Genomic DNA, 12,236 nt, shown 5'->3' on the forward strand with positions numbered 1-12,236 from the left:
AAAAGCTAATCTTGAATTTAATCAGTACGTCTGTATTGATATTTGTTGTATATTTGTTATACAAGCTAATATTGAATTAAATCAATAGATTAGGCTATACAAAAGTTTTCCATTAGTTTTACAACCAAATGTTGGATTCAATGAATAAATTTGGCTAGACATTAGTTTTACATTTGTTTTTACATTAATTATAGAAGCTAATAGTGAAGTAAATTAATAAGTTTGACTAGCTATTCGTTTTATGTTACTATAGTTTTACAATCTATTTCTGAAGTAAGTCAATAAATTAGGCTAGAAATTAGTTTTATATCGGTATTTTACATTAGTTTTAAAAACTAATATCGAAGTAAATACATAATTTAGTCTAGAGAGTAGTCTTATATTTTTTTTATAATCTAATCTTGTAGTAAATACATAAATATTGATCGACCTTATTTTTATATTAGTTTTTTTTAATGTAGTTTTACAAGCAAATTTATAATGAAATGAGTTTATTACACTATAAACAAGTTTAACATTCCAATATCGGAATAATGGGTCACACTGCATTTAGAAGCATAACAGCATTGCGGGGACATCTTATCCAGGAAGAAAACCACCGTAGGACATAGGATCCAGGTTTATGAACAACAACCACTATAAAGGGCTGCCTCAGCACTTTTTGGGTCTATTCGAGACTTGTACACGGCTATCAACTCTAAGCCCGCTTAAGGGGTGGTACCCCTTAAGGACATTGTAGCGTTGAAACAGCACCGCATATGTACAAGATTCTAATCAATAGACTCTTCCTCTGATATGTTTTAATGAACATCTTTGTGCTGAAAAATATGGTCCTAGCAGATTTATATACTGTGTACTATATTTCTGTTGTAACGTAATATTTGTGGGCATGTATTTATAATTAGTGTGAGTTAGCAAGCTTGCGAGTTTCTGTTGAGGGTTTTGACTCTTGTTGATAAAATAGGATTGCCAAGTGTCGAAAATAGTTTTGTGACCAGGATAGGCCCATTATCGTACAAATTCCTCATTCATGGAGGTCTCAGGGAATTCTTGCTTTCTAGCTCTAAGCTGACTTCGGCCCGGTTGTGGCGATTCGAGAACATATGTGATATCTACCCTGAACTGTTATCTGGGATCATTGCTTCTCGTGGGGCAAAATGATTTTTATGATTTAAGTAACGTGAAAATTGGAACTTGGAATGTCACAATTTAAAAAAATTACAATTGTATTGTCATTTTGACTGATAAATTGATATGATTTGAACTAGACCTAATTGTAATTTCAGAAAGTCATATCCCAGGGGTGGAAAGCTTGACATTAGGAGGTACAAAATGTGTTGACTCAGGCAGGAAAGATTGGGTACATAGACATGGAGTAGGGCTCTTGGTGAATAAGAAAGCCGCCAAATCTTGTTTTAGGATGGAACAGTATTAATAATAGGATCCTAATTGCTCATTTTATGACTAGAATCAACAATGCATCAGTTATTGCAGTATATGTCTTTGTAAAACCAAGTATTTGATATGCTAGAGACGCAGATGAATTTTAGTTACAGTTACAGGAGCAAATAGACTGGATTCACGATCTACCTATGATTTTAGTACAAGGGGATTTTGGTACCCAAGCTGGAAGAAATAGGGATAAATGGTATAGCCTTTTTAAGTTTACTATAGGAAAAGAACACAGGAATGGATACAGACTGCTGTAATTTTGTAGCACCAAAAAGATGGTTATCTAGTTGGTTACACGGTGTTTGGTCGTAAAACAGCTCATAACTTAACGTGGTGTACACTTGATGGTAAGACAGCAAGCCTTATTGATTACTCTATGCTAAACTAAAGACTGGAAGGATCAATACAGTATACTAGGGTGTAAATGATAAGTGATATAGATCTTAAATATAAAGATTACTATCAAGGGTTAGTGTCAAGTAGTGTCAAGGGTTGATTTCAAGCTCAAGTTTCGGAAAGGTAATAACCTTATGTGCAGTTATGATGTTGGGAAACTCAAGGATTAAATTTGAAAGAAACTTCTCAGAAACAGTTGAATGCTAAACTCGAGAGTTTCCAATTTGGTAATGTAAAAAATGTTTGAAGTTATTACCGGAAAATTATTTGTGTAGTTGCTGAAGGTGTCTTTGGGGAGATTGCTAGTACTGCGGCTGGGATCACTTGTGAAAAAGCTTTATTTTTAATACGAAGGAAAAAGGACGGTTACAAGAACTACCTGAGAGATATATCATGTGAAAATAGAGGGAATCAAAAAAAAGTAAAGAAAGCATTAAAATATGAACTAAAGAGGTGTGAAGTTCAGGCCTTAGATAAAATTTCCAAGGATCTGGAAGATGCAGCTAGAGGGCATAATATTAAAATATTGTGCTGGTATATTATTACAATTTGAGTGAAGCGTCAATCCAGAAATGACCCAGATAAAGATAGCACTGAGGCCGCAAGGATTAATAAGGAAAGAATTAATGAGAGAGGGACCAAACATTTTGAAAATATGCTGAACCAAGAGAGAGGTACAGAAAAACATATTAATGGAAATGAAAAGCTTATGACTCATTGGATTTGACGAAAGATATGTTTAGCGTTAAAGGAATACCGGCAGTACTAAAAGTATTAACAATTATTTAGGCTCCACTTGCTGATTGGGTGGTAAATGAGTTTCTTAAATAGATTGACTATAAGGTTAGAAGTAATTTGTAATAGATTATGAATAGTATTTTTGAAAAACGAAAAGTATCGAAAAATTTTAGGAAAACCATGATCAAAAAACTTAATGAAGACGGTGATGATAAAAGTGATTGTAATAATTATCAAAGCATTAGTCTGGTCTCTGCTGGTAGCGATTTACCTAATAATAAGATACTTTTTAGACTGATAGATGCCGAGGACAAATTTTATGGTAATAGTCAGTACAATTTCAGAAAAGGGACAGGTTGTATTAACCAAATATTCCCTCTTGAGTTAATAATTTAGAAGCGTCTGAGATGTAAAATACCTTTGTTCTCAGTTTTATTGATTATGAGATAGCGTTTGATTCTATCGGATGAAGAACTCTAGTATAGATATTATTCTTGTGTGGTATAAAAGACAAATGCGTTATAGTAATTAGTGCTATGTATGAGAATAGAACTGGTTTGTTTAAGGTTTTTTATTTAATCAGGAATTAAGCAAGGCCACGCTGTATCCCCCTTTATATGAATTATTTTTATAGACTTTGTCTTAAGGAGCACAGGAAAGGCAATGGAAGACCACGGACTCAAATGGGGAAGAAAAAGTCTTCTGGACTTGGACTATGCTGATGATCTAGGAATCTTAGAGGAAAGTGTGAGCAAAATAAATGAAATTTGAGGTTTCGTAAGTTCAATGTGGAAGAATATGTTTGAAAATTATACTAAAGAAGACTAAGTCACTAAGGCTAGAATTAAGGGGCTCTGAAAAAGTGACTTAGGGTAATGAAAAGATTGATCAATTGAGCAGCTTTTCTTACCCTGTTAGTATTATTAGTAAAGATGCTGGGAGCAGTGAATATTTTAAAAGTAAACAAGACAAACCTCAGGGTGTTTTTTCACACTTAAAAAGAGTTAGGAAGAATAAAAAGATGAGTATATTATCCAAGATTTCAAGTTCAGAAGCTGCAACGAATACAGTAGCCAAATGTGTCTCTCAAGTCTGGACGCATCGAAAATCGGATGAAGATATGAAAGATTTTTTTCAGAGAAATTGGATTTTTTTTGTTTTTGCCTGATTTTTAAAACTACAGGCAATACAAAAAATTAGGTTTAATACTACCATCAAGGTCTATAGTGAAAAAAAGGTTGAGGTGGCTAGTGCACGTTGCGTAGATGCTATATGGCATATTGACAAAGATTGTACTTTTTTGTCCACGGGCTAAACAGAAAGCAGGTTGTCATAGTCTGGGGTGTGAGGAAGTCATGGAGATAAATTCGAAGGAATTGCGAACTTTGTTGTAGGGTCTAAAAAGAGAGGCTTTGAAAAGTTTGGGATGGAGAAGTTTCCTTTGCTGTGTTGGCCTCGAGCGGCCTGGTGCCGGATTAAGTTGTTAGTAGTAGTTGTATATATATATATATATATATATATATATATATATATATATATATATATATATATATATATATATATATATATGCATATATATATATATTCAAATATATATATATTATATATATAGTAATGGAAGCTTAGCTTGCCTATGCTGCCAATTCCCAGCACAGCTACGTGGCGGTGGTGTTTGTATTGCTTTTTATTTTCACCTTTCTTCTAACACCAGTCTCGTCTTGATTGAAAAAATACAATCTATTTCTTCAGTATTGACCTAATTAAATTGTTTTTGTCTAAAAGACTCAATATTCTAGTTTTATGAAGAAAAAAAAGCTATGCAGCCAATTTTAAGGGAAAGTCTTGGTACAGCTACACTGTAGACCTGTATCTAATAATTAGCTTTATTGTTTACCCTCTAAATGCAAATAATATCTGCCACCTCTTAAAGCTGTGACGTCACCGTAAGTTCAACACAGCCACTTGGCAAAACTACATATTAATTCTTATAGTTTTAACCATTTTAAGCTTTTTTTATTCTCAAAAAAACTATATAGTCAATGTTAAGATCTGACCCTTGTGCTAGTCATGCCGCATGCTTTTTCGTAATGATTTTTATGTAAGAAATAACCTCCAACTAATTAATGGTTGTTTGCAATTCTTACTTTAGCAAAATGGAAAAGTTCCACAAGGATCAGATATTACGTTGAAGGATTCTAAGGACTTATGATTAACAGTTTTGGAGTTTATAACATCTTTGTAGGTTTTTAACCAATGTATTTTGGGCTACATTTTTTTACTGTCGTAAATTTTAATTGTATCCCAATTTAATATTACTTTGTTTTTCTGGTTCGTGTTTTTATTTTATTTATTTTCTATAGTCTTTTTCGTATAAATTAAACAATACTAATATAAATATAAGTTTTTATTAAATAATAGGATTTCTTTCTCTCTACTATTCCTAAGTGTAAATATTGCGGCCATTTATCTTCTAACAACATATATCTTTATTCTTGATTTGATATATCTTTTAACATTCTACAGTATTGCTTTGCACTTAAGTTCCATTTTAATTTGATGTGTTTCTCATTCTCGAATGGTTTCTTCATGCGAATTCTTTTGCTTTTCGGTTTTGTTTTTGATTTATAATAATTGTTTCCAATGCAAGTATTCTAATTGTATGTATAACTGTTCTTCATTCTAAATTTTTGTTTAGCCTAATTATCGTTTCATGACCATTAATTCAATTTATCAAATTAGTAATATTATATTTGATGGTCTAGGCTTTTGCGTTGTACTCGTGTCCTTATGACGGCTGAATAAAAACATTTTGTAAATCGACTCATTGCACTTGATGTTTTATACTTAGGAATTCTCTTTATGTAATGTTTTAGGAGTTATATATTTAAAAACAATTCGATCACTCTTGATGGGTATGATATAATTTGTTCTCTTGAACAAAATCTACAACATTATATTCAAAAATATGCATCAAAATTTGAAGAAATATGTTCATAAGTAATACCTCAGTCACATGAATTTTTTTTCAAAATTGACTTTCCAAATGAATTTTTTCAAGCTATTTATTTGCCGTTGGAAAACGTGGATAGCACGTGAGCAATGCTATTTGATAGTTTTCAAATTTGTTTTAAGATTTTGTATTAAAAAAAAATTTATCATTCCCAATTCTTTTTTATGAATGAAGAGCTTTCAAAAGACAAGTTGTGATCTGTTTTGCCAAAAGTGGGAAGAAATAGTAGAAATACTACTTGGCAGTTTTCACGTCCTGGTCACATTTGTTTGTATGTTTTGGTAAATATGACATTTTGGCCTGTTGATGTTTGTAAATATAAATTTTATGATGTAAAAATTGCAGCCCCTCCCTACTGCCCCTCTTAATGAGACAATTTCATTGCATTTTATTTATGTTTATTTTGGAAATTAGATTATAGTAAAACTAATATTCAATCGTTATCGTGCATACAACTACCAGGCTGTCAGTTAAATTTGTCCTCCCTGAAAATTAAATGTTACTTTTCATTGTTGTAGTTAATTGATCATTGAGTATCAAGTATGCAGTTAGGCAAGCTATTCCATAACAAAAATTGCAATGGAGTGCCCAACTCCATTCATAAGGTAGCAGCAGTAAACTATCTGTAGTGTATTTCTGACTTTGAATACTGCACTCCATTAGCAGATTGGAGCAAATATTATACAGTTCTATTGATAATATGTTGCATATTAATTTGTGAAGGAGGCTATTTATGGCTAGTATATGGCTTGCCACTGCTTCAGCTTACATTAGTAATTGTAATTAAGAAAAATATTAGTATTTCTAACCCCTAACTATACCAAGTTATGTTTGTTATTTTTCTACAAATTTTTCGCATAAAAATACTTTTTCCTCAAAGTAATGCTTTCAAAACACAAGTTGTTCTGCTGAAGTGTTTACATCTCTTGGATTTATGCTACTGGCGCCTTTGGAGCTTTTTGCACACCTGCTCTAGATCTATTCGGAATGTTATTGCAAGATAGAAAGTTCCAGGATGCCATTTTTTTAAAATATTTTTGACAATCCATGATATGTGCTGTTTCATGTAATACTTGTTACTATTTATATTCTAACCTTATATATTTTTTTTTCATTTTAAGTTTTGAATTTTAATTGTCGTTCTTTCATGTATTATAACTATAGTTCGCGTTGTTTTTAACGGTATACGTTATGAATTTTTATTATAGGTATTATGAAACTGCATTAAATGCCTTTGGGAAAAAGACTCAAAATACTTCTTATTTTATACTTATCTATGGCTCTTGTATAATTTTGCCTGCATTAACCCTAGAAAGGTAAGCTTCCCAAAAAGTTATGTAGATGGTAAGCTTTTGTAAAAATTACTACTTGCAGAAACATTGACTTTTAAAAATCAGCACTTAAATATATTTTAAAAGTAAGAGGGAATAATCGAAAACGGATCTTCAGATAATGCCTTACACAGCACAACAGGTTAACTTCATTGCTTGGAGTCACATGATATGCATGACATTGCACGGTACTCACTACAGAACGCTTTTTTGTAGTGGTTGCGAAAATTGGTAGTCATTCGGCGAATGTAGCCTGGGCAGAGGCTGAAGGTTGTTCTTCTCCCTTCCACAGACGTTCCTGAATGTATTTCACCTGTCACCTCCATTGTTTGACTGATATCAAGTCTGATCGAGCGCTGCAAAGTGGGGGTTTTTTAAGCGAGTGGTCATATGCGGCTGGGTCAACTCTTTGGATAGAATATTCATGAAATCTTTTTGCGAAAGTGATCTTCCACCAGATTTGGAAATATTGAAGGAGTAGATGACATAACTGTTGATACACGCTTTTTTTATCAACCCATAAAACATGCACATGGGCCACCTATTTATCTGCCAAGCTACTGACATTGAACTACACATTTGGTCAAATGTGTCTACACCGCCTTTGGTGTTATTGTAGTACTCAATGATCTCAGGCTTCTTGCTTGGATACGTGATACTAGTACCCTCATGGCAAGTTGACAGAAGCAGGACCATTTGTGATGGCTTAGGAAGATAAGACACTAGTCATCTCCCGATCGAAACAGAACATTGAGGTTCCTGTGATTCTCCCTTTGCTTACAAGCAGCTCTTCCGGAATTTCTCTCTTGTTTTTTCGTATTGTACCAACTGTAGTCAGTCGATACGGTTCTTTCAGTAGTTCTGCTGCAAACAGAATCGATGTAAACAAGTTGTCAGTCGTTACATTTCTATTTGTCAGTGTGAAAAATTTTTGCTGCTCATTTGTAAATCAGAAAATAGCCAAATTCAGCATTTACATGTGCTATTTCCTCACGAAATTTGCTACGAAGCTTGTCAACAACGTTAAAAAACTGATCTAACCTCATTGTGCGAAGAAGCTTACTAATTACCAAGTTTTTATGAAAAAATTCATTTTCCTGAAATAGGTGAAAAAGTTACGTACATGGTAAGCTTTCATAAATTTTACTACTCACCCTTAATATCTCCCCAATCAGTTCAGATAATAAAACCTCGGTGACGGCACAAGACCTGGCTAGTCATAATATTAGCATATCGGGGAGGTCGGTTCGCGCAATGCATCCGTTTCCATGGCAACCGCGAAAAAGTGTTTTTGCGTCGTAAAATTTACAAAAGCTTACCCTTCTAGGGTTAAAAAACACTAATAATGATATTACCCGCTACTGAGACAAATATGATGTATGATTTTAAAATGTGCTCATAAATATGATGTCACTCACGTGAATCTTTTTTTCCAAGCTCTTAACAAAATTTTTCAAACTCAAAATTTTAGTGCACAGAAGGACAATTTTTTTTTGAAACGTGTTTCTGAACATTTGGTGACACTGGGATTTGGTTTATCTTTAGTATGTTGGTAAAAAAAGGTTAGAAGGGTGCCAATAAAAAGGATGGACAGCTAACTTCTGGTGAATTTTGGTTTCAAATTGATGCCATTATAAGGGGTTTTGGGCTCTGTCAATATCTTTGTACTCTGTCTTAGGTTACAGCTGCCACTGCAACCATGGTATATAGAAAATCTATTAAATAAGGATTGTTTTTTTTTTTACATAAGCATACTGTCTTCAAGTGTAATTAAAGAGTCATTGACCGCGCGCTAGTGCTGCCTAATTAAAGAACGATGTAGCCACAATGTTTTTTTTTCTTTTTAGTCAGACACTTCGTATCGAAGGAGTTAACGTAGAAACTTCGAAAAGAGCTCATTCAATTGGAAATTGGAGTGGCTAGTTCCCTTTTTGGTAGTCAAAGTTGATTGGAGGGCCGTTAGCCCCTCCCCTACTCCCATCATTCCCCCAAACACATCTAATCAAAATTTTAAGATAACCATTTTGTTCAGATCAGTTGATTTCCTCATGGAAAATATTTTTTTGAGGAGGACACACCTCCTCAAACCTTGGTGCAAGGGTTTAAGCTATGCCTTGAGTATCTATAATTACAATGTTGGCAAAATATACAATGTTTTATTTTTTTTTCATTTAAAGTAGGGCACTTCATACGAAAGAGGTCGTTGTAGAAACTTTATATGGGGCTTATTCGATTGGAAATTGAGAGTTCTAGTGCCTTTTTTAACAGTTCGAAAGTGATTGGAGGGCAACTAGCCCCCCCCCCCCCCCGCCCACCATTCCCCCAAACACATCCAATCGAAATTTAAAGATAGCCATTTTGTTCAGCGTAGTTTATTTTCAGATAGAAAATATGTTTTTGAGGAGGACACTCCCCCACAAACCATAGGATAAGGGCTTTAAGTTATGCCCGGGGGCATATAAGGTTTTTTATAGAAAACATTGTCGTAGCAACTTCAAAACCGGCTCATTTGATAGAAAATTTAATTGGCTCGGGCAATCTTCTACGTTCGATATTGAAGGTAGGGCCAATAGCCCCCCCCCCCACCATGCACCACAACCTCCCCGATCAACATTCTTCTAGAGCCATTTGGTTCAGAGTAGTTGATGTCCAGATAAAAAATACATTTTCTAGGAGGACACTCCCCCAGAACCCCCAGGGCAAGGGTTTTAAGTTATGCCCTGGGGGCATGTAAGGTTTTTATAGAAGGTGTTGTCGTAGAAACTTCCAAAAAGGGCTCATTTGATTGGAAATTGGAGTGGCTAGTGCCATTTTTAAGAGTCGAAAGTGATTGGAGGGCAACTAGCCCCCCCCCTCCCCACGCCCCTCATTCCGCCAAACACATCCAATCAAAATTGTTCAGCGTAGCTGAACACATCCAATCATTTTGTTCAGCGTAGCTGGTTACCAGATAGAAAATATGTTTTTGGGGAGGACACTCCCCCACAACCCTCGGGGCAAGGGTTTTAAGTTATGCCCTGACGGCATATAAGAACGATGTTGGCACAATTTACTATGTATTTTTTTCTTTTGAGAAGGGTATTTCATACGGAAGAGGTCGTCTTAGAAACTTCAAATGTGGCTCGTTCGATTGGACATTGAGAGTTCTAGTGTCGAGTGTAATATTCGAAATTGATGGGAGGACAATCAGCCCTCCATCCACGCCGCAAAGTCCCTTCCCTACCACCCATCAATAATTGGAGATAGCCATTTTGTTCAGCGTAGTTGGTTTGCAGATAGAAAATATGTTTTTGAGAAGGACACTCCCCCATAACCTTCAGGGCAAGGGTTTTAAGTTATGCCCTGGGGGCATATAAGGTTTTTTATAGAAGGCGTTGTCGTAGAAACTTTAAAACAGGCTCATTTGATTGGAAATTCGAAGGACTAATACCGTTTTTAATAGTCGAGAGGGATTGGAGGGTAACTAGCCCCCCCCCCCATGCCCATCATTCCCCCAAACCCATTCACTAAAAGTTTGGAGTTAGCCATTTTGTTCAGCTTAGTTGATTTCCAGATAAAAAATATGTTTTTGAGGAGGACACTCCCCCACAGCCCTCAGGGAACGGCAGGGAAAAGTTATGCCCCGGGGGCATATAAGGTTTTTAAAGAAGGCGTTGTTGTAGAAACTTCTAAAAAAGCTCATTCAATTGAAAATTCATAGGGATAATGCCCTTTTTAATAGTCGAAAGTGATTGGAGGGTCACTAGCCCCCCCCCGTCCCTCACGCCCATCACTCCCCAGAACAATTCCCATAAAAATTTTGAGGTAGCCATTTTGTTCAATGTATTTTATTTCCAGGAGTAAAATGTTTTTTTGAGGAGGACACTCCCTCGCAACCCTCAGTGCAAGATTAAAAGTTATCCCATGGAAAAGGATAAGGTTTTTATTGAAATCTTTGTCGTAGAAACTTGAAAAAGGGATCATTTGATTTGAAACTCTAAGGGAGAGTACCTTTTTTAATAGTCAGAAGTGATAGGGGGGCAACTAACCCCCTCTCACGCCCACCTTTTCCCCAAACATCCAATAAAAATTTTGAGATAGCCATTTTGTTCAGCGTAGTTGATTTTCAGATAGAAAATATATTTTTGAGGAGGACACTCCCCCACAACCCTCAGGGCAAGGATTATAAGTTATGCCCTTGAGGCTTATAAGGTTTTTTTTTAGATCTTTTTTTTAGAAACTTGGAAAAGGGCTCATTTGATTTGAAATTCAAAGAGATAGTACCAGTTTTAATAGTCGTATTGGTTAGGAGGGCAACTAACCCCCTCTCACGTCCACCTTTTCCCTAAACACATCCAATCCAAATTCTTAGATAGCCATTTTAATCAACGTAGTAGAAAGTTTAAGAAATTAGGTCTTTAAAGATGACAACCCCTCCCCCCAAGCCCTCAGGGCAAGGGTCGTAAGTTATGCCCTGGGGTATATAATGTTTTTATTGAAAGTGTTGTCGTAGAAACATCAAAAGGGCACATTCAATTGGAAATTGAAAGGGTTAGTGCGCTTTCTAAAAGTTGAAGGAGATTGGATAGCGACAAAAATTTTGCAGGCCAAACTATAAAGTCTTAAAAAACGAAAAGATTTAAAGTATTATTTTCTTTTTCCCTTAAAAGACTATGTCAATATAAAACGAACAGAAATTAATTTAAAAAAACTATCCATAAAATAAGTTTTTCAACGAAAAGTAAAGAACTCCATTAAACAAAAAATTAGCATAAAAAAATCAAATAATCAATCAAGCGTGAAACTACCACAAATCAGCATCGATAAATAAATGTAGCCTAAAACGCACAGATATTACAATAATTAACCTAGTCAAGCTTAAAACGAGCAGAAATTAACATAAGTTGGGCGTAGAACCCATATACCTGCCATAGGCCAGAACAAAATTTGCTCTTTACTGAAAAAGTACAAATGAATGTTCATTGTCAGTTAAATATGAATTGAATGATATTTAGTAATCAAAATGCTTTTATTTTTTGATCTATTAAAACTATAAAAGTAAAAATATTATATTTTTTCAGTAAAGAGCAAATTTTTTGTTTTCAAATTAGTTTTTGAATTAGTTTTTGAATTTTTGCAACCTTTTTCATAGCTGAAGGAATCTATCCTCTGGTTTCATCTGTATTAGGATAAAACATGCTTTGGAGAGGTTAATAGTCATTATTAGTCATCAATCATTATATCTTTTGTATTTTAGGACTCCTGATTAAATGCTGTGTCGTATCCAAGTGCTGATGATAGCATAGTACTTCTCATAATTTGCATTAACT

At 34.6% G+C, this 12,236-nt stretch overlaps 2 protein-coding genes across 2 annotated transcripts in view; one reads left to right on the forward strand and one right to left on the reverse strand.

Moving 5' to 3' along the window:
- LOC148939839 (uncharacterized) overlaps positions 1–12,236 on the reverse strand; it is a 60,989-nt gene that overhangs the window by 38,949 nt on the left and 9,804 nt on the right. The gene's annotated exons all lie outside the window — the stretch shown is intronic.
- The window catches only part of LOC148939840 (uncharacterized), a 33,150-nt gene that overhangs the window by 1,418 nt on the left and 19,496 nt on the right, over positions 1–12,236 (forward strand). Inside the window, exon 2 of the mRNA XM_089106015.1 lies at positions 6,805–6,912. Within this exon, the coding sequence (XP_088962141.1) occupies positions 6,805–6,912 (108 nt within the window). The remainder of the gene's footprint in view (positions 1–6,804; positions 6,913–12,236) is intronic.

This window comes from Artemia sp. Qi Xiang Cuo, chromosome 20, assembly GCF_049724085.1.
Source record: "Artemia sp. Qi Xiang Cuo chromosome 20, ASM4972408v1, whole genome shotgun sequence".
In the NCBI taxonomy this organism is placed as follows: Eukaryota; Metazoa; Arthropoda; class Branchiopoda; order Anostraca; family Artemiidae; genus Artemia; species Artemia sp. Qi Xiang Cuo.